General features: G+C 51.7%; 1 protein-coding gene and 1 pseudogene across 2 annotated transcripts; one reads left to right on the top strand and one right to left on the bottom strand.

Annotated features, from left to right (window-relative positions):
• Positions 1-1,452: 1,452 nt before the first annotated feature.
• LOC145512235 (ras-related protein Rab-22A pseudogene) lies at positions 1,453-2,942 on the top strand (annotated as a pseudogene). Its single transcript, XR_014058423.1, has one exon. The product of XR_014058423.1 is annotated as a ras-related protein Rab-22A pseudogene (transcript).
• On the bottom strand, positions 2,552-27,394 carry CA5A (carbonic anhydrase 5A). The gene is made up of 7 exons (XM_081505856.1): positions 27,238-27,394; positions 24,783-24,980; positions 13,700-13,818; positions 11,085-11,180; positions 10,893-10,955; positions 6,962-7,117; positions 2,552-4,479 (listed from the first exon to the last, which is right to left on the bottom strand). Exons 1-7 carry the CDS (start codon positions 27,392-27,394, stop codon positions 4,336-4,338), a joined length of 933 nt encoding a protein of 310 aa, XP_081361982.1. The 3' UTR covers positions 2,552-4,335.
• Between the last annotated feature and the right edge of the window lie 340 nt (positions 27,395-27,734).

Here is a 27,734-nt window from a genome sequence, read left to right as displayed (position 1 = left end):
ATCAGTCCTCAACCACACAGAACACATTCTAAGCGCTCAATAGCTACGTGTGTCCAAGGGTTTCCCTGGAGGATGGTGGAGTTCTGGAACGCTCCACAATCAGAGAGCTTGTCCACATTCGGATCCCATGACCTGTGGAGGTGTGGCCTTAACCGGCAAAGGGACTCTGCGGGTATGATTGAGTTAAGCATCTCCAGGCGGGAATGATCCTGGCATCTGGGTGGGCCCAGCGTCCCCACAGGGCCCTTACAAGAGGCGGGCAGGAGGGCCCTGATCTGTGGCCACTTGTTCTGGAGACCATAGGAAACTCTCCTGATGGGCTAAAGGCTCAAGAATGGCTTCAATTTCCCAAAAAGACAAGGAACAATTTGGAGTCCAAACCAAAGTTTAAAATATCCCCTTCCCTCCTGGATACCGTGGGTCTGCAGCCTTGGAGTCACCCAACACCAAAAGCTCTGCACCTTCCGAGGCAGCTGCACTCAAGCCTGTCACCAATGCACCCAAACTGTCCTATTTTGTGCTGAAAAGTGACCGCGTCCCACATAAACTGACATTAAAGCTTGCTGTGCTGCCTTTGCTCAGCACTGTCATTTGATGGGCACTGATGAGCAGCTGCACTTTTCCAGGAAAAATGTGTATAAGGAAGTTCAGGATTGTTTTCTCTGTAGTGGGTGCCAGAACATGGAATAGCCCAGGGCCAGACTGTAAATTGTTGGCATCATAGGAAGTTCCGTGATTGGGGAAAAACTCTGAACCTCTGCCAAAACAAACCACATCCATAATATAGGTTCTCCTTGATCTTAGATGCTATTCATGGACTGATGAGTCTATTTATTTTTTATCTGCCTAGATGAAATGGAGGGTATCACTGCATCTTGCTAGGTGAATGAATGTTTGCCTTCTTGTCTGGGCTGTTTTTCAGTGTTTACCTGAGAGTCAGGTAAAGCTGGAAGATGACATGATGAAGTTTTTTGTGGCGCTTCATCTCTACCAGAGGAGAATGTGTGTGATGCTACGAAAAATAAAAATACCATTATCAGCTAGGATATTCAGTTCAGTTCAGTCGCTCAGTCGTGCTAGGATATTATTCAGCCTTAAAAAGGGAGGAAATTCAAATACCTGCTACCATATGATGAATTTTGAGGACATGATGCTCAGTGAAATAAGCCAGACACAAAAAGACAAATATTGCATGATTCCATTTATGTTTGATTCATATAGCTGTCAAAATCTTACCAACAGGGGACTTCCCTGGTGGTCCAGTGGCTCTGCTCCCAGTGCAGGGGGCTCGGGTTCAAACCCTGGGCAGGGAACTAGACCCCATATGCCACAGCTAAGAGATCACAGGCTGCAACCAAAGATCCTGTGTGCCACAACTAGGACCTGGAGCAGGCAGATAAATTAGTAAATATTACTAAAAAACCTTAGAGACAGGACCTGGCCGGCGTCCCAAGATGGCGGCAGCGGTGGCGCCTGGGAACCCGCGGCACCGTCCGGGCTGCTGAGACGGGCCCCGCGCGGCTGGCGACGGACGGGCCGGGCCGCGGGCCAGCGAACGGCCGACCGCCGCCTCTGCGCGCCCCGCGGCCTGGGCTAGGCCGTGCGGCGGCGGCGCCGGGGGATGCTCGTGCTGGGCCGGGCCTCTCCCTCCTCAACTTAGGGCGGCGGCGGGCCCGCGCCCCTGGCTCCCAGGCCATGGCGCTGAGGGAGCTCAAAGTGTGTCTGCTAGGGGATACAGGTGTAGGTAAATCAAGTATTGTGTGGCGGTTCGTGGAAGACAGTTTTGATCCGAACATCAACCCAACAATAGGGGCATCTTTTATGACCAAGACTGTCCAGTACCAAAATGAACGACATAAATTCCTCATCTGGGACACAGCTGGACAAGAACGATTCCGTGCCTTAGCACCAATGTACTACCGAGGCTCGGCCGCAGCTATAATTGTTTACGACATCACGAAAGAAGAGACATTTTCAACATTAAAGAACTGGGTGAAAGAGCTTCGGCAGCACGGCCCACCCAATATTGTAGTTGCCATTGCAGGAAATAAGTGTGATCTTATCGATGTAAGAGAGGTCATGGAGAGATGGTAGGATGAGATCATTGAGTAGTTTTGTAGTCAAGATTCTATGTCACATTGTAAAGGGAAAATTAGCACTTTCGTGGTTCTTGAGGAAAGAAAAAATGACCTTGTGGAGACATTCCTTCCCTTGGTTTCCCATTGCCACTGTTAGAGGGAGTGGTAGCATTTAGAATGTGTGCAGTTACCACTGTGGAGGGATGGCAGTTATGATCGTCTGAAGCTGACGTGGGTTTCTGGGGCTGATGGAGAGGCACCCACCCCTACCGTCTCTGATGCACTTTCCATTGGGCGCAGCAGCCCAGGACTCTGTCGCCGCGTATCCCCAGGCACGTCACTGGCACCTTTTTAGGTAAGCTCTGACGATAGAGATGCTGGTGGTAGAGAGGCTGCCTGGAGCATGTTGAATTGCAGATTCAGTTTAAACTGACCAGCCGTGTTTTCCAAAAGAAGAGAGGAAGCCCAGAAAGTGGAGTAAATGCTGTCCATTTTTTATTTAACCGAGCTGTCTTGGTGGGGGAAACAGTTATCTGCAGCTTGCTTAGCACATGTAAAGTTGTAGTCATATATTTATGAGACCACTGCTTACAGATTATAAATTATGTAAATACATTAATAAATTCTATGTTTCATTTAAAAAAAAAAACCTTAGAGACAGAAAGTAGGACGATAGGTACCAGGGACTAGGGTGTTGGGGGGGGGCAATGGGGAGTTAGTGTTTAGTGGGGACAGAATTTCAATTTAAGAAGGTGAGAAAGTTCTGGAGGCCGACGGTGGTGATGGCTGCACCACACTGTGGACGCACCTCAGACCACCGAGATGGTAATGTTACGCTATGTGCATTTTACCACAGTTAAAAAAAAAAAACAACCCACAGTGAAAAATCATGACACACCCCACAGAACAACCACAATTAAATGGCGGCATGTCCCAAGCAAACACTTTGTAAAACTCCTTTTGGCTTTGAAGATGGGGGAGGGGCCACCAGCCAAGGAAGCAGGTGCCCCTGGAAGCTGGAAGAGGTGAGGCGGCAGACTAGAGACTCTGGAGGAGCCAGCCCTGCTGTCACCTTCAGAAGGGCTTCTGGCCTCCAGGCTCTGACTCAGTAAGTTTCTGTTGTTTTATGTTTTAAGCCCACCCCGCTGCCCACCGGCCCAGTTTGTGACTGTTATGGGCTGAATTGTGTCCCCTGCATTCACATGTTGAGGCCCTAAGTCCTCACCCCTCCAGACCCCCCAGCCCTTGGCAACACAGAGCCCGGAACTAACGTCCCTCCTTCCCAATTGTGTCAGTGTCCTGGGCTGACTGATGACGTGGCTGGGGACCAACACGCTGTGGGTGTGGGGTACTTAAGGGGTTTCTAGGAGGTTCTTAAGCTTAAGTGAGGTCCTACAGGTGGGGTCCTAACCCAGTAGGGTTGGTGGCCTTATAAGAAGGGGAAGAGAGATTTCCCTGGTGGTCCAGCGGTTAAGACTCCATGCTCCCAATAGAGGGGGCCCAGGTTCGATCCCCGGTCAGGGAACTAGATCCCACGTGCCATAACTAAGGGTTCACATGCCACAACCAAAGATCCCAAGTGCTGCAACTAAGACCTGGCACAGCCAAATAAATAAAGAAAATAAATATTTTTTTAAAAAGGAAGGGGAAGAGAGAGAATTCTGTGTGCATACACCAAAAAACAAAAAACCCACACAAGGACACAACGAGAAGCCACGAGAGACCCTTCTAGAACCCAGCCAAGCTGGCACCTGATCTTGGACTTCCAGTCTCAGTGCTGTGGGAAGAAAGGTAGTCCCTGCTGGGTACCTGGCACCCACTGCGTGTTGGTCACCAGTCGCATCATTGGTCAGCAGCCCCAGGACACTGACATACCAGGAACTTAGAATTGGGAAGGAGGGATGTTAGTCCCGGGCTCTGTGTTGCCAAGGGCTGGCGGTCTGGAGAGAGGACACTGTGGACCTAAGAGACGGCAGGGTGGACGACCTCGGTCAGCGGGGCTGGCACAGCTCCTGAGACCTGGGCAGTGCTGAGAGTCCTCTGAGAGATCCCATGTCCCAGACTTCCGTTCCCTGGGATGCTCAAGCTTCTTTGAAGCAATTATTTTCCTTGCAACTGCAAAGTACATTGACGGAAATCATGACCTTTTCCTCTCTTTTTAATTTCAGCGGTTTCACACGATCAGACCATGAAGCCCAGGAAACAATACTTTCTCTTGTTAAAGTCAGTTCTACCTGTTAGTGTGGACAGAATGAATTTAGAGTCTTGCTCTCTCATGAGTGGCCTGGAAGGATGAACGGACCTTCCGGTTCATCAGAGGTTGGAGTGGGCGGTAGTTGTTCACCATCATCTTCTCTTCTTCACCAGGCACAGAAAACAGGAGCGTGCGAAACGCAGCCAGCTGGAAAGGAGGGTGTCGATGTAAGCTAGGTGCAGGCATGGAGTGAACCAGCCCCTGTGCCTGTCCTGTCTTGTGCAGGGCCCTCCCAGCCTGAGTTGGGGACGGCCCTGTGTGACCAAACCAATGTGGGAGAACGGCAATGTCTTTTCAGGCTCTTCTCTGCCATCCAGCGGGTGCTCATTTTGCCTCTCCAGCTGCCCGACCCCACCCTGCATTTTTGTGTGATACTCACCACTCTGCCTTAAAACTATTGACTTACATTTCTATTTTCCTGCCAGGCAGTGGCGTGCAGAGACTACGGTCACTGCGCTGTGTTGCCTCCCACCCCCCACTCACCCACCCTCTCCTGCTGTAACATCTGACTCCTAATGGGTGTTTACTACACATCTGCTGAGTAATAGAGGGTTGTTGGTGAGGATGGCCATTTTCAACCAGGTCTGTAAGAGTTCTGTTCTGTGGGAAGGTTGGTGATCTCATCTTTAGCCTTTCAAAGCAAATAGCGTCACCTCAGGGAAGCCTGGTGTGCTATAGTCCATGTGGTCACAAAGAGTGGGACACGACTGAGCAACTGAACACACACACACAACAGCATCCTCTCAAGGGTTTGTTTGTTTTTTTTAATTTGGCTTCACTGGGTCTTAGTTGTAGCATGCAAGATCTTTAGTTGTGGCGTGCAGGATCTAGTTCCCTGAACAGGGATTGAACCCTGGCGCCCTGCATTGGGAGTGTGGAGTCTTGGCCACTGGACCACCAGGGAAGTCCCATCTCATGACTTCTAAATAAGAGGATGTTTTACAGAATCCAAAGGCTGGAAGGACATCCAAGTGCTCATTGAGAGCCCTCAGGAAGTGCATAGCTGAAACCGAGGTGGTGAATGCTGCTGTGATCGATTAGAAATGTCTGTCCTGGGCAGAGGCCGGGTGACAGGAGCATGCCTGCTGCACAGTTGTCATCTCAGAACTCTGCCCTAGACAGACAGACTTTCTCCAGATTCTGGAAATTCCCGAAGAAAAAGATACTTCAACTTGAAAAAAGAATATAAGTAATATCTACTGCTTCAGACTGTAAAGAACCCACCTGCCAGTGCAGGAGACCAGAGTTTGATCCCAGGGTCGGGAAATCCCCTGGAGGAGGGAATGGCTACCCACTCCAGTATTTTTGGAGAGAGGAACCTGGCGGGCTACAGTCCATGGGGTCACAAAGAGTCAGACATGACTGAGCAACTAACACACACACACACACACACACACACACAAGGAAGAGAAAGAAAATAAGAGCCACTGCAGACCTGTGACCCTGAGACAACCAGGGTTAACTTTTTGGTGCACCTCTGCGTGACAGCTTAGGGAATCACTCAGCAAATAGACACTCGCCTCCTCCCTGCCCCTCTGGCCTTGACCTGGCCATCATAACTTGCTTTGGCCAACAGGATGTGAGCAGTTGTGATGCAAGCAGAGGCCATAAATGTGCATGTGTGAGTTGGCCCTTCTTTTGCATTGCTATCTTGTGCCATGAGAAGCAGCCCTGGGTGGTCACTGGTCCAAGAACCATGAGAGACATGGCCTGACCCAACACCCAACTGTGGCCAAAACAGTGTCCCAGCTCCCAGATATCTGTGAGTAGGGAAAAATAAATGCTTGTTTAAGCAGTTGAGTTTGGGGGTGGTTTGTCATGCAGCATTTTGCAGCAATAGCTGACTGATACATCCCCTCTGGAATTTTCTCTGGGCATTTATATTCTATAACTTCTTATCACAGTGTGATTTCTTACTGTTCTGTCGGCCAAAGAAGTGGGACAGACCCTAATCCTCCTTTTCTCCTGCAGCGACCCTACTTCTTTCACAGCTCTCTAGCACTCATCTATGACATCCCTTTATTGCCTAATTTACTCATCTGCAAATACCCACAGAGGTCCCTGAATGAGCAAGGACCCATGTCCCAATGATAATATTACTTCTGTTCTGTAAAGCTGCTTTACCCCAATGGAGACCAAAGAGCAGACGCTGGCCTTGCCCCAGCGACTATCATCTGGGAAACTCACCACACCTGAGGCTGACCACTAAGATTAGAAGGTGCTGAACACAACTGTCTGTCCCCACCTCTGTTCCCCTTCATCTGCTGCCTTCTGCCCCTTTCTCTATCTCTGTCTATTTTTCTTTGTCTCTGTCTCTCTGCCTCTGTTTTTGTCTCTGTCTCTCTCTCTTTCTCTCTCCTGTCTCTCACCCCTCTCTGTCTGTCTCTCTCTGTCTCCGTCTCCCTCTCACACACCAATATCTCTAGGTTAGGAGAAGAGCTGCGATACTGGGAACTTCGGTTCAACCCCCACAAGCTCTTATTTCAACTGGAAATTGTTCTTGTGAAGGAACATCAAAAATGCACCAAAGCATGAAACCCCACGATGCTTGCTCACACTATCTCAGTGAAACTGCCAAACCAGAGGGGTCCCTGTGAAGTCCCACACGCCGGATACAGGTGCCACTCACCTGGTCCTGAGCCACCTCGATGGGCTTCTTGTGGATGATCCAGGTGACCGACTCGGAGAGCGGTGGGGTGGTCAGGGAGCCCGGGTACGTCCAGTAGTCCTGGCAGGCAGGCAGCAGGCAGGAGGGCTGGAAGGGGCCCAGGGCTGCTCGTGCATCCTGAGGGAGGAGACCGTGGGCTGTCAGGTGGTTGGAGGAAGCCAGAAAGGGGGACCGCTCTTGGCTTCATCTCAGTGACTGGCCTGGAGTGGAGCGCATCCCTGGGGTAAAGGCCATGGCCGCGGCTGCCATGTTTGGAAACTGTAACAAGAGAAAGTGGCCTTCTGCATTGAACAGGGGTGTCCACCACAGGTTTGTATGTTTTCTTTTAAAGCTACTCATGTTCCTACACTTTGGCTGTGAAAATATCAGACTCTTCAAAGTTGATGTCAAATAACATGCACAACACAAAATGTGCCATTTTAACCATTTAAAACATACAGTTCAGTGGGGTTAAGTACCTTCACTTTGTTGTGCAACCATCCCACCATCACCTGTGGAAGGTTTTCAGCATTTCAGACTGAAACTCTGTCCCCATCACACACTAGCTCTCTTCCCTTCCCCTAGTTCTCCTCCCTCCCCCAGCTCTCCTCCCCTCCCCCAGCTCTCCTCCCTCCCCCAGCTCTCCTCCCCTCCCCCAGCTCTCCTCCCTCCCCCAGCTCTCCTCCTCTCCCCCAGCTCTCCTCCCTCCCCCAGCTCTCCTCCCCTCCCCCAGCTCTCCTCCCCTCCCCCAGTTCTCCTCCCCTCCCCCAGCTCTCCTCCCTCCCCTAGCTCTCCTCCCCTCCCCCAGCCCCTTGCACTCATCATCTACTTTCTGTCTCTATGAATGTGATTCCTCTAGGGATCTCGTATAGACGGAATAATATGGGATTTGTCCTTTTGTGACTGGCTTATCTCACTCAGCACAATGTCCTCTAGGTCCATCTGTGTTGGGGCCTGTGTCAGAATTCCACCCCCCTTTTAAAAATATTTATTTATTTAGTTTTATTTAACTTTGCCAGATGCCGGATCTTTAGTCGTGACATGTGGGATCTAGTGCCCTGACCAGGGATTGAACCTGGGCCCCCTGCATTGGGAGCTCAAAGTCTTAACTACCGGACCACCAGGGAAGTCCCAGAATTTCCCACTTTTTACTGCTGAGTAAAGTAATATCCCACTGTGCCAATGGACCACGTTCTGTGTATCCATCATTACTGACCGACACTTGGGTTGCTTCCCCATCTGTGCTGTGAATAAAGCTGCCATAAACACGAGTGTACAAATATCTCTTCAAGCAATAGCTCTTCATGATTTGAGGATATATCGGAAGCAGAAACGTGGGACTCCATATTAAGATTTTTCAGGGACCACTAGACTGTTTTCCATAGTGGCTGCACCAGAAAATATTACACTTTTGAAACAGCTGATCCTCTCTTTAAAGCAGCCCTCCCTGACATGAGAGCCATGCAATTACACATGTGCAGGAGGACACGCTTCTCTGGCCGGATTCCCTGACTTGACTTATCAGAATTTTCCTTCTCATCACGGTGGGTTGGCGGGGGGGTGTTGATGGACCAGGGCAGCCTAGTGCTCCAGGCTGCTCTGTCAGATCATGCCATGCTTGGGAGCCCCATGTTCAGAATTCACATTGGCTTGCTTTCCACTCTCTAGAAAGGACAGAAACTTGCCTCCAGGTTTCTAGTGACTGGTGGGATTCCACCTCATTAACCCACTCAGCTATTCGATGAGCACCCACGGTAAACCTGACACTGTCTTAGGTGCTGGGGCTACAGGAGCATACAAGGTGGACCCATTACTTGCCGTCGTGGAACTCACTTCTAACGGAGGAAAGTGACAGCAGATGGCTCGTAACCAGTGTCTAGTCAACAACTTTAAAGGGCGTCACAGAAACGCAATTCCCATAGTGTGGCACCCACCCATCTAAAGTGCACAGTCCTATGGCTGTATGTTCACAGACATGTGAACCCTCAGCGCAGTCAATTCTAGAACATGTTCGACAAAAGAGAACTCCAGAGAAAAAGAGCCCCAGTAAAGACTCTTAAGCTGTCACTTCCCCTAACCTTCACCCCGCCACAGGCCTCCTGATCTGCCCATTCTGGACGTTTCCTAGAAATGGCATCACATGACCCGGGGAGTTCTCCATCTGGCTCCTTTCACTCAGAATGATGTCCTCAAAGTCCATCCCCGTAGCAGCTGGTGTCAGTGCTCCATTCCTTTACCTGGCTGAGTAATATTCTCCCATATGGTCTGCTCAGTTCTTAAAGGGCACAGGCCACATATGCACACAGGACAAAATGCAGAGAGTCCTACCAGCAGGTGTGGGGGGACAGATAAACCCCCTCAGACCTCCTCCCCCCAGACCCTGGTCCCAAGGTGCTGACCTGCCAGATGCCCTCTGAGGCTTTCACCTTGGATTTCCAGAAGCAGCTTTTATGTCTGTTTCACTGATTAAGACAGAGAGATAAGACCTTTCCAAAGCCACGTGACCAGACAGCAGTGGGACTCAGGTGCTACAGGAGGCCTGCCCTGTCCCTCAGAGCTGGACCCCACGGAGGTGACCCCTACTGCCACCAATGTTCAAAGTCCACCCAGACATTGGGGAACCCAGGAGGGAGTACAGACTGACAGATGACTCGAACTGTCCCTCTCCTGACCCACGAGGCGCAGACCCCTGCCCTCCAAGGCGGGGCCTTTCTCTCCTAAGCTTCTAAGTCTTATTTTTCAGCTGAGGAAGCTGAGGCCCCAGGACAAGCATCAGGATCAGACTCGGGCCGGCGGCTTCCTCCCTCACCCCCACTGGCACCATTTCACCTGTGTGTTTGCCCAGAGCCTTAGGAGAAGCACGGCCCCCTTAGCACACAGCCCCTCACAGCAGCTCTTTCTTTCCCATCAGGAGGTGGGACCACACCTGGGGTGTGGATGCTGCAGGGAACAGTCTAGGTTTACTCTGGCAGCGGACCAGCGAGGAGGAGGGTCCTCCCAGCACCTCGACCTTGCCGAGTTCCTGAGCTGGCACATGGGCAGTAGAGGAGCGGAGCTGGTCTGGTCCCAGGAGGCCAACATCAAGGAGAGTGTGCCGCACAGATCAAACGGCCCCTGAGAAGCAGCGGAGGAAGGGCTGGTCCCCAGCTCCCCTCTGGAGTCGCTCTGGCCATTGTCAAGACACGTCAGCGCCCTATCCGTCCCCACGGCCAAGGACCACGCAGTGACTCCTTCCCTCTCAGAATTCTTTTGTTCGGCACTGAACAAATAAACTGCAAGTTGTATAGGAATTTCCATTTCTCCATCAAAGTCCTCTCTCAGCTGGTACCTTGCTGGCCATGCTGTCTCTTGGGCTATGCTGGGTGCAGACAGGTGCGCGGGGGGGCCGGGCCGGATGGGACCCCCTCACCCTGCCTCCCTCTTCTCTTGGGATGGGGCTGACCCTAAGGAGGTCAGGTGGCTTGCTGGTGGACATTCTTAAATGGTCATAGTTGGGAATTCATTTCAGTTGGTTTTAAAACTAACATTATCACTAATGGAGGTTGTTGCCTGGGACAAGGCTAAAAATTTTGAGGTGGATTAATCTCATGAAAAATACTACATAACTAACAGTACTACTGGCAGGCAGACAAGGCAAAAATCTTCAAGATGCTGCCTGAGTGGCTAAGTATTGGGATACTCCATTACCTCCAGCGGGGAGGACCTGAGAATAGCAGGAATACATTCAAGTGGGTGAGCCAGCTGGAGACAGCCGGCATCAGCCCTGGGGAGCCCCAGGTCCAGGACCGGACTCAGACCCCCTCAGCACCGCTCCTCCCTCCCAACTGGTTTGTTTGTTTTTCTTTGCAAAGGAGCCATTACTCTAAGTAACCTTGCTTTTTCGGTTATGCTGATTTCAAAGTACGTAGCTTACCTTGTGCTTTATGTCCGGCAAGACTGCCACCAGCTCCTGCAGCGCCTCGTGGCGGGCCCCCAGCTGCACAGTGTGGCACGGGGAGTGGTCACGTGACAGGGCCAGGGACAGGGTGACAAGCACATGTCATCCTAAGGAGACCATGCCTAGAAAGCAGGTCTCACTAGGAAAGCTGCATCCCGGCCCACTTACCTTTAAAAATACGCCTACCACTGCCAAGCCGTCTGCTCCCATCACAGCGTCCGTGTAGTTCTGGTATTTCACAGCGTTCCAGTGAACCAAGTGCAGCTGGAACCCAGGAGGAGAGAGCCCCCATCACCACGCAGCAGAGGCCAGAGGCGAATCCTCACTCCTGCCTCTGTGCAGTTGTCATGAGTTCACGGCTGCAGGCCGGGTCGCCAAGCCTGTGCTTGTGCATGCGTGCATGCATGCTAAGCCGCTTCAGTCGTGTCCGACTCTTTGCAACTCTGTGGACTGTAGCCCACCAGGCTCCTCTGTCCATGGGATTCTCCAGGCAAGAATACTGCAGTGTGTTGCCGTGCCCTCCACCAGGGGATCTTCCCCACCCAGGGACCAAACCCGTGTCTCTTACATCTCCTGTAAGAGGGTTCTTTACCACTAGTGCCACCTTGCCCAGACCAAGCTCACTCAAACCCCAGAAAGCAGAGCCTTAGTTCTCAGGGGGAAAGAAAGGAGGCTCGCTCTAACTCTGTCAAATACACACGGGTGGTTGGATTATTTGCTACCGCTCAGACAGCTCAGGCTTCTCTGATGGCTCAGATGGTAAAGAATCTGCCTACAATGCAGAAGACCTGGGTTCGATCCCTGGGTTGGGGAGATCACCTGGAGGAGGGTATGGCAACCCACTCCAGTATTCTTACCTGGAGAATCCCATGGACAGAGGAGCATGGTGGGGTACAGTCCATGGGGTGGCAGAGTCCAACACAACTGAGCAACTAAGTACATGCACACACGGACAGCCTTGAACCAGCGTTGCCAGATCACACATAGGACTCTCAGTTGAATCTGAGTTTCAGATAAACAGTGGTTAATTTTTAATGCGAGTACACCACCCAAATGGCACTTTTTCTGTCACCCTCTCCTGAATTTCTTATTCTTCACACCTTCCGTTGGTTTTCCTAAGTCCGAACTCAGCATCACAGCTGACCAGATGATAAGGATTTAAATCAGCAGGGAATGGCTGGGGGAACAGGTGTTCCTGGTGAGCAGGAGGCAGAGCCAGGACCCCTGGGTTCTGTGTGATGAGAACCGGGACAGGGCCTGGGTGTTGGCATTTCCTGCTGCAGTGTATGTGGTGGTGGAGGCCTTTCTGAACCCTGACCCAGGCCTTGAGTCCATGAGGATTCGGCCCAGAGAGGCCTCCAGCCTCTCATGGTTGGCAAGACCCTCCCCCAGTCGGCTGATGGACTCGAGGGCGTGGGGAGCCCTGCCGGGGTGCTGGGCCCAGGTGGCACCTCACTGCCAACAAGTCCCACTGTTCCTGACCAAACTGGGGACCATTAGGGTGGCGTGGGTTCCCTCTGCTCTCCCGTGTCTCACCTGGAACTCTCTACCCGCTGTCCTGTGGGGTCTTCCAGAAATAGAAGAAATCTCGGGGCCCCGCCCACAGCCTCTCTCTTTCTCAGACCCTGCTGTAGGGGGCTGTGCCTTCCAAACCCCACAGGAAACAGCCTGCTCCAACAGGGGCCAGTGGTATGGCCAGCACAGCCTCGCAGCCCCTGCCCACGTGACTCAGGGACAGTCAGGCTCTGGTGGGTCCCAGGCTCTGATCTGGCTCCTAGATGAGCACATTGCAGCGAATTTTCCTCTGTTGAAATAGCTGCTCATTAAAGACCAAGGGGCAGGAACACAGTTATTAAGAGGAATGTGGCTTGCTGAAAGCAGGTGTGTTACAAGCTGCTATTCCTTCATTTTTGTTATATTTGTTAAAATGTGTGCAGCTATAACAATCACTAATTGTTTGAGTGGTAATGTCACTCCCTAATTGTTAACTGTCCCCAGAGGCCACCTCTGGCTGTGTGATCACAGCGATATTCAGGGTTTGGTCTGACTGGACTCTGGTTCTACAGTATTACTTCCATAACGATGGCAACAGAAACAGTCCAGAACTTGAAATGCCTCAGAAAGCCAGGTGGTTGGTGGGTGGATGGGGGTGAAATAGAGTGAATATGGCAAATATCAACACAGGATCTGTATGGCGAGCGACTTTATGGGTTCTCACTACGCAGCTCTTTCATTTTTTTTGGAGGGGGGTAAGTTGGAAAAATTTCATAATAAAATATTGGGGGGCCTCTATAAGGCCCCACTTGCCACCTCAAACTCAATTCCTGACCTTTGTGTCTGCTCCTTTTCTTTACTGACTCCCATTTTGGAATGCCCCAAATATCACTTTGTTTTAAGGAGGGAATTTCTATCATAAAGATTTTCTATTCTCAGTAAAAGACCTCGAATGCCTCTAAGGACAGGAAGCTCAACCCCAGTGGACCAGCTGAAAGCATGGCTGAGCTAAGGGCACAGACTCTGCTCCTGAAACCCAGCCGTCTGACTCGGGCAAGTTACAGTGCCATTCAGAATCTCAGTCTCTTCTTACAGTCAGTGAAAGTGCTAACGTTCCTCTCCCTTTAAGGATAGTCCTGAGAGTGAATGGACAGGGTGGTCAATGGTTATGGTTTGAGCATTGAGTCCTGCGTCCCGGAAAATCCTTTCTGAGCAACCAGGAAGCTTGGTCACCTGACCTCAGGTGACCGAGGCACTTGGGAAGCCCCCACATATTAGCTGCTACGAACCTCTGCGGGGTACACGCGGTCGTCCACCGTATGCTCTGAGCCCCACTCGTTCACTGCTCCCCAGTGGAAGTGGAACTGCTTTAGTCTGTAGTGGTTTTCCAAGGGGCCACCACTGATTCCTGGAAAGTGAAGCCGTGGACATGGTGTTAGTCTGCTTGTCAGACTGTGGAGCTGCCGTGACCCTGACGCCACTGAGGTCACACACTGTCCCTCTTGAGAGATCCGTGTTGCTGAAACCACAAGCTGAAGGTGGGACCTTGCCTATCCCATGTCACCTGGCCCCGGCGGGCCCCCAGTGACTCGCGGGGAACCCGGGAGAGATGCAGAATCCAGTGCTGCCACCAGGTGGCGGTCGGGCTGGCAGCAGGAAGGCAAGAAAAACCGTTTCTGAGATGCATGCCAGTCCTGTAAGACTTTCCAACTTTCCTTTAGTTAAAAAAGAGAGAGAGAGATGTCTTTTGAATGAAAGAATAGCAGACAGAATTCTATCACCAAATAATTTCATAAGCTAATATGCAATGAGCAAGATGTTTAAATACACAAATTCTGAGCTACAAGGCGCTACTTTCCCACCAGGGCTGATCTCCAGGCAGCCCCCGCTCTGTCCAGCCTTACCAGATGACCACTGTCTAAGTCACTCCAGATCCTCAGAGAGCCTCCCCAAGAGCTATGACCTTGACACACGCGGTCTCATCCCTGAGGATCCGCATGGAAGCGGCTTCTCTGAACTGCGGGCCCCAGAGGTCCAGGGCGGGGGCTGGGAGCCTGCATTTGAACAAGCTCACGGGGTTGGGGCGGGGCTTGGATGCACAGGGTTTAGCCTGTCTCCAGCTGCACTTTGCTAACAGCGCTCCACCACCAAGTGCAAGAATGTAATGGTAACTGCTGGATGTCCCACCCGTGTTTGACGTGAGCGTCCTGGGACGCTGGGATCCTGGGATGAGTCTGGAAGACACCGGCAGAGCGTGGGGTGGGGGTGGGGGGTTGCTTGTATTAGCTCCTCCATGCAGCAAAAGCAGGGAAAACATTTAGTGACAGGACAGATGCTATTGCAAGCGTCAGATACTACTGGGCTTAGGGTGCTTTCTGTTTGTTTTTGCCTCTGAAGATGTTGGTAGCAGAAAGCACTGAACCGTGAACCAGAAAACAGACTCAGCCCACAATTCTGTGCTTGATCTGTTCTTACTCGAAAGTGAGCACACAGCTCCAGGACGTCATTATGGGCACCTCGTCATGAGAGTCTATGACTTCATTCTCCTTAACACACACATTCTATCTCACTTTAAATGCACACAGAGAAGTACCTCTTTGCCCCACAAGTTAGTATATAAAAACACAGTGAATCATGAAGCCTGAGTCCGCGGGTCAGGAAGAGCCTTTCTGTAGGGAGGGAACCTCCTTGTTGGGTTCAGATTACAAGACTTCACTGGGTTTTCTGTGGCTGGAAATACAAAGGGGTGGTGTTTTCTTTCAAGGACTGAGGATACTTGAGCTGACCGACTTCTGTAGTTTTGTACAGTTTTTGTTTTTTTGGCTGCACCTCTCGGCTTGCAGGATCCTAGTTCCCTGACCAGGGATTGAACCCATGCCCCCTGCAGTGGAGCTCGGAGTCTTAACCACTGGACTACCAGGAAAGTTCCTTGTGTAGTTTTTCAATTTATTAGGAGAGGTCAAAGAGGTTTCTGGTTATCCTGGCCACGGGAGATAGGATTCAACCTCAGGTCTGACGGCCCAAACCCAGGCCTTGGGTACAAAACATCACCTAAGGAAATTACGTCAATACCGGTGGTGGGATCTTTGTGCCATTTCTGATGGCAGGGGCGGTGGCAGCCCTGGCCAGCAGACACGTGGGGTCACCAAAATGCATGCGTGCGTGTGCTGTGTGACCTTGAGCAAGTTGCTCAGCCTCTTGGAGCCTCAGCTGTCCCACCTGTGAGAAGAGTAGTGTTGGCAGGATGGCCTCTTTATGTGCAGTCATCAGATGGTGACGACAATGATGCTGGCGACCACACATCGCGCCACCTTTCAGGGACTTGGCCTCTTCACTGATTAAAGAAGAAAAGATTCCTAGCTAGGTGGTCCTGGTGGTCCCTTCCAGCTCGAGCATCTGAGGACTCTGGGGACACCACATAAGGTCTCCAGAAAGAGCGACACCAACTATACAGGGCACAAATCCATCATGAGCTGGCACTGGCTAGACTGGCCAAAACTAACCTTGTAGAAAACCCCCTGCCCGCTGGTAGTCACCAGCAGAGAGTGGGGAGTGGGAAGGGGGCTGGGCATGGGCATCATCCCCTCCTCCAGCAGGTGAGGACTTTCCCAAGGTTATCCTCCAGCCAGGCCTGGACCAGGGCCCAGGGCCCACGGTCGCTCCCCTACCCCGCTCCGCTTGCTCCCCCACCCTCCGCATCCCGCTGCCCCCAAAACCCTCCAAGGCTAGCCTCTCAAAAGGGGCCTCCTTCCTGCCTGCTTCCCAAAGAGGCAGCCGTTTAAGGAAGAGAATGTGGACGGAGGTCAGCTTTGGAATCCGGGCCACAGGGAAGATGAGCTCCTGTCGGCAGCGGGGCTTCTCCTCCCCGACACCTGGTCATCTGTCAGTGGGCGGCGGCCACCCCCAGCTGGGACCAATCAGAGCCCACAGGCAGCTCTGCGACCTGCAGGTGTGGATCGGGAGCGGAGCACCTTGTGAGGAGCGTTGGTGCTGGGCTGGGCTGCAGCGGCGCCGAGCGGCCGGCCAGCGGAGGTGCAGCGGGAGCCTGTAACCGAGATGCCTGTCAGCCTCCCTCCTTCATGCGCATTTCAGCAGAGAAGCAGCACCGGCTGGTACAGGAGCTACTCCGGTACAAGCTTGGGTGTCCCATTTCTACACCTCGAGCCTCCTCCTTCTCCTTCTCTGGAACCATGTCCGTAAAGGTAGATGGATGGGCACAGACAGCCACGAGCCAGGCACCGGTGTCTTTACTTCAAAACCAGAGAACAGTGTCCTGTTGCCGCAGTGGTCAGGGGTTTACTCTGGGTCGGTGCTGGCAGCATCACCTCCAAACGCAGTGATCTTGGTCTGGTTACCAAACTGCTCCTAGCCTCAGTCTCCACGCCTGTAAAATGGGGAGGATCCTAGTAACTACTCCATAGGGATGCTGCAAGGATTAAATACAAACTTCTTAGCAGAACACCCCGTCTTCTGGAAGCACCAAAGGACACAAAGCCGGGAGCCGCAGCACTCGTCTCTGCGATGGGATGAAGCAGCTGATTGAGGATAGGGTCGCATCAGTTCTCAATGGTCAACATCTCCCGTGTCCTAGTGCTGTGCACCCACACCCGTCAACGCCTGGTGGACAGCCAGCATGTGCTCCGAGTGCCACTCACAGGTAAGCTGGCCTTCGCCAAGTGCCTGCTATACACTAAACGTTGTGCACAGCCCCTACCTTCCCCAGTGATTGCTCCTCAGAATGACCCTGCAAGCAGCTACTACTGGCCCAATTTTGAGATGAGAAAATTGAAACTCACAGGAGCCAAGTCACCTTCTCCAGGTCCACCAGCGACCCCAACCCAGGCCTGCTTGAAGGTCCAGCCCTTGGCTTTCGTGGTGGAGTTCAAGCTGAACACTTGTCCTTTCTTGTAGCAAAATTAGGAACCCAGTTTAAAACAACTGGCGGCCGCCCTGGATAAAATAATCTTAGTGACTTTTCATAATGACAGACAGTGTCAGAGTAACTCCCTTCAAGAAAACGGTTGAAAAGGCGAGCCCAATCTGTGACAAGGGGGCCTTTAGTTTGCCAGCCCCAGACTCTGCCAGCAGCGCCACTGTTCATAGACTGGAGGCCATGCATCCTCTGCGCCCCCTCACCTTCTCCTCCCCCCTCCCCGCCCCCTGCAGGCTTCAGGCGCAGGTGTTTGACACACAGCTGGGGAATTGCATACCCAAGGAAGGGGATGTTGGAGCCTGACTCCGAGCCCAGACCTACCTTCTCTGTTCTCATAACAGCTGCTGATAATAGCCATCTATTAGTACTTTGGTGCTTTGACCAGGATAAACAGGCCGTTTGGCAGGCACAGTTGTTTTAAGGCTTAAAATAAGTCTGAGAGCAGTTTGAGGTGTTCTATTTAATCAAAACTGCACATAACTCAATGGTATCAGTTTGAGATGTTCTACTTAGAATGGCTGGGCTTCCCTGGTTGCTCAGATGGTAAAGAATCTGCCTGCAATGCGGGAGACCCAGATTCGATTCCTGGGTCAGGAATATTTCCTGGAGAAGGGAATGGCTGCCCACTCCAGTATTCTTGCCTGGAAAATCCCATGGACAGAGGAGCCTGGCAGGCTATAGTCCTTGGGATTGCAAAGAGTCGGACGTGACTGAGTGACTAATACTTAGAACTGCAAATAACTCAGTGACACTGAGGATCAGCCTGTTCTCGGTGCCCCCCTGGGATTTAACATCTTAGCGCATCTGAAGATCTGATGCTCTAAGTGTTCTCTGGATCAGGGAGGTCTTTGTCATTCTCTCTAGGTAAGCAGGAGCCACAGCTTGGGACCAGCGCTGAGGGGCATGACCCCACCTCAGAATTCCAAAATTCAGAAGTGCGGCGGCGCAGGTTGCTCTCGGGGACCTAACCTCTGGGATCACTGCACGTTGACTCCAGGTCTGAAGCCAGGCAAGCGTGAGCACAGCCCCTGCTTTCAAGCAACGTGTCTCTGCACGGCGGTCTTATCTCTCTGCACGTCAGACCTGACATTTGTACGATGATGATGACGCCTTCCCCATTGGAACATGGCTGGCCCTTACAAAATGTTTCCTGGCCTGGCCCCTGGCACCAGGAGGAGCTCCAGCAGTGGGAGCACGTTCTGTTATTGTTACTGTCTCATTGTTATTATTAACATCATGGTCACCATCTTCATCATCAAAGTGGAGATTTGTTGTCATTGGAAACAGCCACTATTACCCCTAAGATAGGACCTGCATGTAAAGACTTTGAGGGATAAATGTATTTTAAGAAAGTGTCCTTCAGAGGAGGCTTGGCCAGCCACAAAGCATAAAAAGGGAAAATCATTCATTCATTCAACAAATATTCACTGAGTTCCTACAATGTGCCACAGCCTCTGCTAAGTGCTGGGGACAGAGAGGATGAGGAAGGGCCGCCTTGGCCTCCTGGGGTGTGGATGGCACAGGGGCAGGTGGAACTAAATGTCTTGAAAAGTGTACCCTGATTCACACACTCACGTAACGGGCATTCAAATGCACCTGACGGCAGTAGAGAAGTCACTGCTGGTGGTAAGCTAGGACCTGGTTTAGAGAATACAGGTGTCTGAGCAGCAGGATCTACCTGTGGCCTTTGGCCCTTGACCTTCAACCCCATTTTCTGCACCTACGCTGCCCATCAGGTAGAAACGGCGCTGTCACTCCTTAAGAAGAGGATCTCTCGGGAGCTGAGATGAGGGGGGCCTGGCCTGTGAGGGGCTTGTGGGGTGTGACCACGAGTTTGTTTGGAGCCAGCGCTGTGTTTCTCCCTGCCGGCAGCCTTCTTTCCCTGGCCTTCAGCCGCACATTCCTTGGAAAGAACCACTGGCTCCGGCTCTGTTGCTCATCGTTGCTGGCGGGCCTTGATCTTGAGTACGCCTGTCCCTCACCCCATGGAACCCTAGCGCCCTTGGACTCGGCTCTGGGTCTCTGGGGCTCCTATGTTGACCTGCTGGCATGACCTGACCAATGTGAACATTTTGTGCTTGGTCACTTCTACACCATGCCCTTTTCCACTCACTTCCCTTCCTGCCCTGAGGCTTTCCCTTTCTGTCTATGCATTAAAAAAAAAAATCATGGGAGTGTCTCACAATTTTCATTTTCTTACTGCAGAACTTTTTTGAGCTCTTCCTGTCTTTCAGCTGCATTTTCCATTTCCTCTGTTCCAGGCAGCTCCCAATTTCCATTTGAGGTGAACAAAGACAGCAAGTCTGAACTGAGGGGGCTCAAGGCTGGAGGGCGGGGGCAGCATATGAAATTGAGCAGGAGAGAAAGGCAGAGGAAACTGGGCTTTGGGGAAAATGACAAGTAAAGTGAAAGCAGATTGGCGGGTGTGGACATGGGCCACGGGGGGAATTATCCAACTAATTTATATGGCCAGGGAGAGACACCCAGATATTTCTTTCGGTCTGTGGCAGGACAGGGTGGGGCCCTTCAAGCCAGACTGAGAAGTAGTGGAGGAGCCAGAAAGCAGGGGTCAGGACCCGGTCAAGGCAGAGGCCTGCAACAGGGTGCAAGAGCCTTCAATTTGAGAGCAATCAGAATCAGGGGGGCCCAGGGTCAGCCCAGGTTCAACCGCAAGTTGGCAGCTCCCAGGACATTGGGGAGTGTGCCTCTCTCCTCCCCAGCACCCGTGGGGTCCTTCACTCTCGGCTCTCTCCTGCTCCAGGCAGGCTTATGCCACGAGTGACTGAAACTGGGTGATGACCATCAGCAGGGGGCCAACGCTGTGGTCATGGGGACCGAGGTGCTGCCCCTTGTGCTGCTCTGCCGGGGGGCAGCCTGTGCTGCAGGCACCATCGTCCCCCATTTGGGAATCCCTCTCCTGGAACAAATTCCCCCAGAGGAAGGCAGAGTCGGAGGAGGCAAGGTTCTGACCAGCCGTGCCTGGACGTGTCAGTACTCAGCTGACACAGTGATCCAATGCTGCCTTTAGGATCAAGGGGAATTGGACTTGAACCAGACCCCTCCAGTCCTGCCCCCAGCCTCCTCCTTACGTAGAATCAAGATGCTCAGAGCCTCCACGATGGCATCTGTCTGTGGTGTGCTGTCATCAATGCAATGGGAGTGATTGTGAAAGGGAGTGTTTGCATGTCTGTCTGTCCAGCCTACCTTCCCCCTTCAAGAATCAGTGCCAAGATTTCCCCCGGACTCACACGTCCCTGGCATATGATCTTGGTGAGGCTCTTGGTCAGGGTGCTGGGTGCTCTGCCGACCAGGGGGCAGAGTGAGTGCCAAGCTCAGCCACCAGCCCCTTTCCCCCGGGGAATCAGAATTATTTTGTCAAATGTATCTTAACAATACACACACAAAAGTCCAAAGTGACCTTTGGAGTTTTTCATATTTTATGCCTCTTGAGAAATCTGTATGCAGGTCAGGAAGCAACAGTTAGAACCGGACATGGAATAACAGACTGGTTCTAAATAGGGAAAGCAGTACATCAAGGCTGTATATTGTCTCCCTGCTTATTTAACTTATATGCAGAGTACAGAGAAATGCTGGGCTTGATGAAGCACAAGCTGGAATCAAGATTGCCGGGAGAAATATCAAGAACCTCAGATATGCAGATGACACCACCCTTATGGCAGAAAGTGAAGAACTAAAGAGCCTCTTGATGAAAGTAAAAGAGGAGAGTAAAAAAGTTGGCTTAAAGGTCAATATTCAGAAAACTAAGATCATGGCATCCGGTCCCATCACTTCATGGCAAATAGATGCAGGAAATAATGGAAACAGTGTCAGACTTTATTTTCTTGGGCTCCAAAGTCACTGCAGATGGTGACTGAGGCCATGAAATTAAAAGATGCTCACTCCTTAGAAGAAAAGCAATCACCGAGAAAAGCAACGGACCAATGACTAGACAGCATATTAAAAAGCAGAGACATTACTTTGCCACCAAAGGTCCGTCTAGTCAAGGCTGTGGTTTTTCCAATAGTCATGTATGGATGTGAGAGCTGGACCATAAAGAAGGCTGAGCGCCAAAGAATTGATGCTTTTGAACTGTGGTGTTGAAGAAGACTCTTGAGAATCCCTTGGCCTGCAAGGAGATTCAACCAGTCAGTCCTAAAGGAAATCAGTCCTGAATATTCACTGGAGGGACTGATGCTGAAGCTGAAGCTCCAATACTTTGGCCACCCGATGCAAAGAACTGACATTGGAAAAGACCCTGATGCTGGGAAAGACTGAAGGCAGGAGGAGAAGGGGATAACAGAGGGTAAGATGGTTAGATGGCATCACCGACTCAATGAACATGAGTTTGAGCAAGCTCTGGCAGTTGGTGATGGACAGGGAGACCTGGCGTGCTCCAGTGCATAGGGTTGCAAAGAGTCAGACATAACTGAACGACTGAACTGACTGAACTGAATTGAACACACAGTGTCCAGACCTACTGGAGCCTAAGGGTTTATCATCATCAGCCGATCAGAGAATTGTGCACAAGCTGATCACAGACCCTGAGATGCTTCTCCCTTACCTGCCCTTTAAAAATGCTGTGCTGATGATGCATTAGGCTGGGCACCCAAAGCCAGTGCTCTGGGACAACCCAGAGGAATCGGGTGGGGAGGGAGGTGGGATGTGGTGTTCAGGATGGGGGGACATATGTATACCTGTGCCAATTCATGCTGATGTACTGCAAAAATCATCACAATATTGCACAGTAACTATCCTCCAGTTAAAATAAATAAATGAATTTATAAAAAAAAAAAGAATAAAATGGAAGACACTAAAAAGAAAAAAAAAAAAGCGGTTCCAAAATATATTAAAAAAAAAAAATGCTGTGCTGGGCAACCTAAATGTCTATTGATCAATGAGTGGATAAAAAAGATTTGGTACATGTATACAACGAGGAGAAGGGGACGACAGAGGATGAGATGGCTGGATGGCATCACTGACTCAATGGACATGGGTTTGGGTGGACTCAGGGAGTTGGTGATGGACAGGGAGGCCTGGTGTGCTGCAGTTCATGGGGTCGCAAAGAGTCAGACACGACTGAGAGACTGAACTGAACTGATACAACAGAATACTACTCAGTCATAGAAAGTAATGAAACAGTGCCATTTGTAGAGATGTGGATGGACCCAGAAACTGTCATACAGAGTAAAGTAAGTCAGAAAGAGAAAAACAAATATCGTACATTAACGCATATATATGGAATCTAGAAAAATGATACAGGTGATCTTCTTTGCAAAAGCAGAAAAAGAGTCATAGACAGAGAGAACAAACATATGGACACCAAAGTGGGGAAGGGGAGGTGGGATGAATTGGGAGATTGGGATTGACATATATACACTATGGATACCATGTATAAAATCAATAACTAATGAGAACCTACTGTATAGCACAGGAAACTCTTCTCAGTGCTCTATGGTGACCTAAATGGGAAGGAAATCCAAAAAAGAGGGGATATATGTATACATATGGCTGATTCACTTTGCTATACAGCAGACACTGACCTCTAGTTGCAGTGCTAAGCAACTATACTCCAATAAAAATAAATAAATAAAAACGCTGCGCTGAAATCTATTGAGGAGTTCAGGGTTTTGAGGGGCATAAGCCACCTGTTCTCCTTGCTTGGCCCTGCAATAAACCTTTCTCTGCTGTAAACTCGGATCACTGAGTGGTCTGGTTTCTGTGTTTTTTAAGATCTGGCCAACATCCAACTTTCCCTTCTCTTCTGTGAGCTAGCCTTTCCTCCTAAGAAGATCCTTTGGTTTGCATTGGCTGGAGTTGGGTTCCTGTCACTTGTCTTTGTGAGACCTACATGAGAAACCTCCCTGAGGGACCCTGTGAGAGCTTCCCCAAGCATGTACACTGTGCCCAGGACACATGGACTCCTTCTCACCTGCAAGATGAGGAAAGAGATCTTGGAAACTGAGTCACGATGTGTGAGAAGCACACAGGGCCCGGCACAGGGAAAAAGGGCTCCCGTCCCCTGTTGCACCATCGGTCCATCAGAGTCAGGGGGGTCAGGCTGGGCCTTATTTCACCGACCAGTTCCCCTGCCTGGCTCATTCATACCTTTAACTTCTCATTCACGGTTTATCCTCCAATTTATCGAGCACCTGCAGTGGGCAGTAGGAGTGATCCTGCCCTCGTGGAGTTCACGTCCTAACTGGGGTAATGAGTTAGTGAACAAGACTACTGGGCATATGGGAGGAGGTGGACTGAGGGCTGGCCTGGAGAGGGCTCGGGTCTGGGGGCTGTGCCAGGGGTCTACAGGTTTGATGGGTCCCTAGGACAACTCCCAGGACTCAGGTAGAGTCTGTTTTTTAAAGTTGCTGCATAAAATTGAAAAAAATTTAATACAAAGCATATTAAACCTGAAAAGCCAACTTTAGTTGCTCCTTGGGAATCTAGACTTGGAACAGACCACCGAAGGCAGAGAAAAGTTGGCACACTAAGTCATAAGCATGGCTAAGACATATTACAGAGAAAGGATGCAAGCAACATCAGCAGAGGGCGAGGCAGTGTCTGGAGGAGACCAGGCTTCCAGGGTCCTTTCTGGAGTGATAAGGGATGCCCTGAATCCTAGGAACAAGCCACGACAACACATGTGGAGCATTGCCCACCAGGGATGCCCATGGGAGACTTGATGCCCAATGCTTTCACTGGGGGCTTGTCACATGCGCATCCTCTGCCTGTCATAAATTCCTGATTCCCAGAGGGAGAACACATGTTTAGTGTAAACAAGGCTTATGATGATGGGTCTAGGTGCTGAAAAAATTCCAGCACAGCCAATCCTGCCAAGTAAAACAGAAGTGGAAGGAAACTTCCCAAACCTACAGAGTCCCCACCCCACACTTGTAAGGAGTCCCGGTGAGGCTTCAGTGAGATGGTCACCAGATCCCTTGGCCGGATGCTGAGCCCTGCCCCACAGCCTCCATCACCAGCACTCCACACAGCCTCCTGCTTGACCCTGCTCCCCACCTCTTCCTGAAGCAGCTGGATGCCAGCCACATCACTGCCTCATCTCACTCTGAGCGAAGACTAGTGAGGTTCCCACATCCTGGACGCCTGGCCACAATTCTTCCTCCTCTCCTTCCAGGACTCCCCACCTCCGTGCCTCTCTCCTCCACCCCACTCTGCTTTTCTCCTCAGAGTGCAATGTGTTTATGTTTTATTAGCTCCTAGTTTCTTCCTTCCAGCCTCTGGAATGTAACCCCCAGTGTAGGACCTCATTGTTCTGTTTTGTCCCCCAGTGATGTGACACCAACATAGCTGGTCAGCATCACCAGCTTTAGAGTGACCATCACTCTGTCCATCCCCACCACCAGCCTCAGCCATCCCCCTCTGCTGTGACCCACTCTCAGGACTCACAGGAGCAAGGGGCCCGGACCCCCTCTCAGGCTCACCTGACCCCTCGGTGGAGTCGTCGAATTCCACCTGGAAGAGGTAGCCGGTGTTCCAGACATAGAGGCAGGCCGCTGGGTCGTAGGAGACCCCAAGGGGCTTCAGTTGGGGATCGTAGACGCTGTCCCTCCAGCAGATGTTGATGGGGGACTGCCTGGTACCCCCTGGCATGGAGGCTGGACCCTTCCAGACGGGGTGCACTGGGGGCAGAGACAGGGAAGAGGAGACCCTCATGGTGCATGGGCGCCATTTCAGCCTCAGAGCAGGAAGCAGAAACTTGCAAACTTGGTCCCAGAGGAGCCAGCACTGGGGAACCTGGCCCCACGTGGAGCCTGGGACCACCTGACCCTCGACCTCATAACCCCGCCCCTATAGGCGGGGCCTTCGCTCCATCTCCTCCCCCAGACCACGCCCAGAACCGATTTCTTTTCGAAGGGAGTGCAGCTCTCCGAGGCCTTGTGGCTGCGCGGAGTCGTTCTGACCTGTGGTCATTGTCACAGCATGGTCACAGGGAGTTGTGCCGGGGAGTCCAGCCCAGCCCAGGGAGGCAGGCGGTGGAGGACTGTGGACTCATGGGGCTTGCTACAAGTGTCAGAGAACAGGAAACCCAAGGGTCCTCCGGGAAACCAAAGTCCCAGGATCCACGGAAAACCCTGCTCAGAAGGGCCTGGAATAAAAGCCTTGGCACCTGCAACCCCCAGGCTTTCAGTTACACAGCATACAGGGTGGGGTTCCCGGCCTAGGTGGCCGCTAGTGGTGAAGAATCCGCCTGCCAATGTAGGAGACATAAGAGACGCTGGTCCAGTCCCTGGGCCGGGAAGATGCCCTGGAGGAGATCATGGCAGCCCACTCCAGTATTCTTGCCTGGAGAATCCCATGGACAGAGGAGCCTTGTGGGCTACAGTCCACGAGGTTGCAGAGTCTGACATGTCTGAGCACGCACACAAGGTGGGTCCCTGCCCAGCTGCAGCTTGCTAGAGATGCAGAATGCCAGGCCCCACCCAGACTCCCTGCAAGTTTCAAACCATACAGAAGGGTCTGCTCATGGAGGAAGACCCTCCCTCCTGGATTCCCAGAGGCAGCTGCTCTGGATGATGTAGAGCTCAGCCTCTGGCACTTTCCGCCAAGCTCAGAGAAACACACTCAAGGCTTCTCAAAAAAGCGAAAGCGCTGCTCAGTACAAAGTGGGCCTGTGCCTTGATTTTCTTCACTTAACTGTAGATGTCTTCACACCTGGCTCCTCTTTTGTACTTGGTGACCATGAAGAGCATCAGGCCACCCGAACCTGAGTCCTGGCTCCACCACGCTGTGGCTCTGTGCCCCTCGGCAAGTTTCTTAACCTCTCTGAGTCTCAGTTTCATCACCTGTAAAAGGTGGATCTTAATGGTACTTATCACACAGTGCTGGTGGGAGTATGAAGCCAGGAGAGACTGAGGACAGCAGAGAGATGGGAATTTTGGTATCGTCCTCAGGTGTGGACCCATGGGAAAATTGGAAAATGTAAGAATGTTTGGGCTTCCCTGATGGCTCAGTGGGTAAAGAATCCACATGCAATACAGGAGACACAGGATGCATGAGTTTGATCCCTGGGTCGGGAAGATCCCATGCAGAAGGAAATGGTAACCCATTCCAGTATTGCCTGAAAACTCCCATGGATAGAGGAGCCTGGTGGGCTAGAATCCGAAGGGCCACAAAGAGTTGGACATGACTGAGCAACTAATGTAGTATTTTTAAGGGTCCAGTGTGTGCCAGGCTTTCTGCTCCAGTCATTTCATCTTCACGTGGCCCCTTGTAGGATTTCATCATCCTGTTTTACGGATGAGGAAACTGAGGCTTGGGGAGATGAAGCAACCTGGCAGCTCTCCCCGCTGACAAGTGTCACCAATGCCCAACACGGAGGCTAGCTCCAAAGTCCGAGCTCTTCCAACTGTCCTAGCCTGGAAGGTGTGGAATACTGACATCAGAGGTGAACTTAGGCGTACCTGCAGGCCCTGTATCTGACACAGGAAGAACGTGAGGCCCAGAGAGAAGGAGGGGCGAGTCCAAGGTCACAGGACACCAAGGACACCGCCGCCAGGATGAGGCTGACCTGGTCTAGTCTCTGGACGGAACTGGCTGGTGACCTATTTATCAAATTTACTAAGATGTTCTCTGCTGGGGCTTGGAGCTCTAACGACTGGCTGGTATGGCTCGTTCTGGGAGGGCAGGATATTGAGTAATAACAGCTTGTCTTGGGTGGTGGCCGGGGAGGGGAGTTGTCACTTGCTCCCTCCTTGTTCCGAGCATCTCACCCTCCTGATGGATCTGAGGTTAAAGACCTTGTCTCCCACGGGAAAGACAGAGTAGAAATTTGAACCCAAGCCGCCTGGCTCCAACCATCTCCCATTTTGAAAGATGCCATAACATGAGACACACAGCACAGGAGTCTGTATCTGGGAGACTGGAGGCTCTACTTACAAGCGTCATTTCTCCTCCTCTGTGCACAGGGACCCTGTGAGCACGATCGCGCCGGCCTTAGCAAGTGGCTACGGAGGGTGCCCCATATCTGCTTGGCCAGGAGAGACAGGCCTGAGGACTTCAGATGACTCCAGCCCAGCACCGGGGGCCTGACCATCTTGCCTCTGTTCCCGGGGGACCCAACAACCAGAGGGGGGGTTTCCCCACTCTCTGCCCTCACTTCAGGCAGGACAGCTGAACGGTGGGGTGGGGTAGCCCACCTCTTTTGTAAAATCTCACCCAAAGCGCTGATGGTTAAATTTCAACCCATGCCCGCCCCAACTTCTCGGATGACGTGGGGTTTGGCTTAGGGAAGGGTGCCCTGGGACTAGTGACATTTGCTGTGGCCACCCCCTCAGGTCACTGTGCTTTGACTGGATAAACAGTGGGGTGAGGGTACCAGGGAGTGAGGGGAGCTTGTGGAGAGCCTGCTGCCAGACCAGGGAGCAGACCAGAGC

Source organism: Giraffa tippelskirchi, chromosome 7, assembly GCF_054371585.1.
Source record: "Giraffa tippelskirchi isolate mGirTip1 chromosome 7, T2T-mGirTip1v1.2.pri, whole genome shotgun sequence".
Taxonomy (NCBI): Eukaryota; Metazoa; Chordata; class Mammalia; order Artiodactyla; family Giraffidae; genus Giraffa; species Giraffa tippelskirchi.
This window is presented reverse-complemented; position numbering and strand designations above follow the sequence as displayed.

Bases quoted from the DNA above. Each gene is read 5' to 3' on its own strand.
- CA5A (XM_081505856.1), bottom strand. From the start codon at position 27,394: ATGGTCAGGCCCCCGGTGCTGGGCTGGAGTCATCTGAAGTCCTCAGGC. The intron at 24,981-27,237 runs GTAAGTAGAGCC...CTCTGCCCCCAG, and splicing joins GAGGAGGAGAAATGACGCTT to TGCACCCCGTCTGGAAGGGT. The intron at 4,480-6,961 runs GTGAGTGGCACC...CCTCCTTTCCAG, and splicing joins TCGAGGTGGCTCAGGACCAG to CTGGCTGCGTTTCGCACGCT.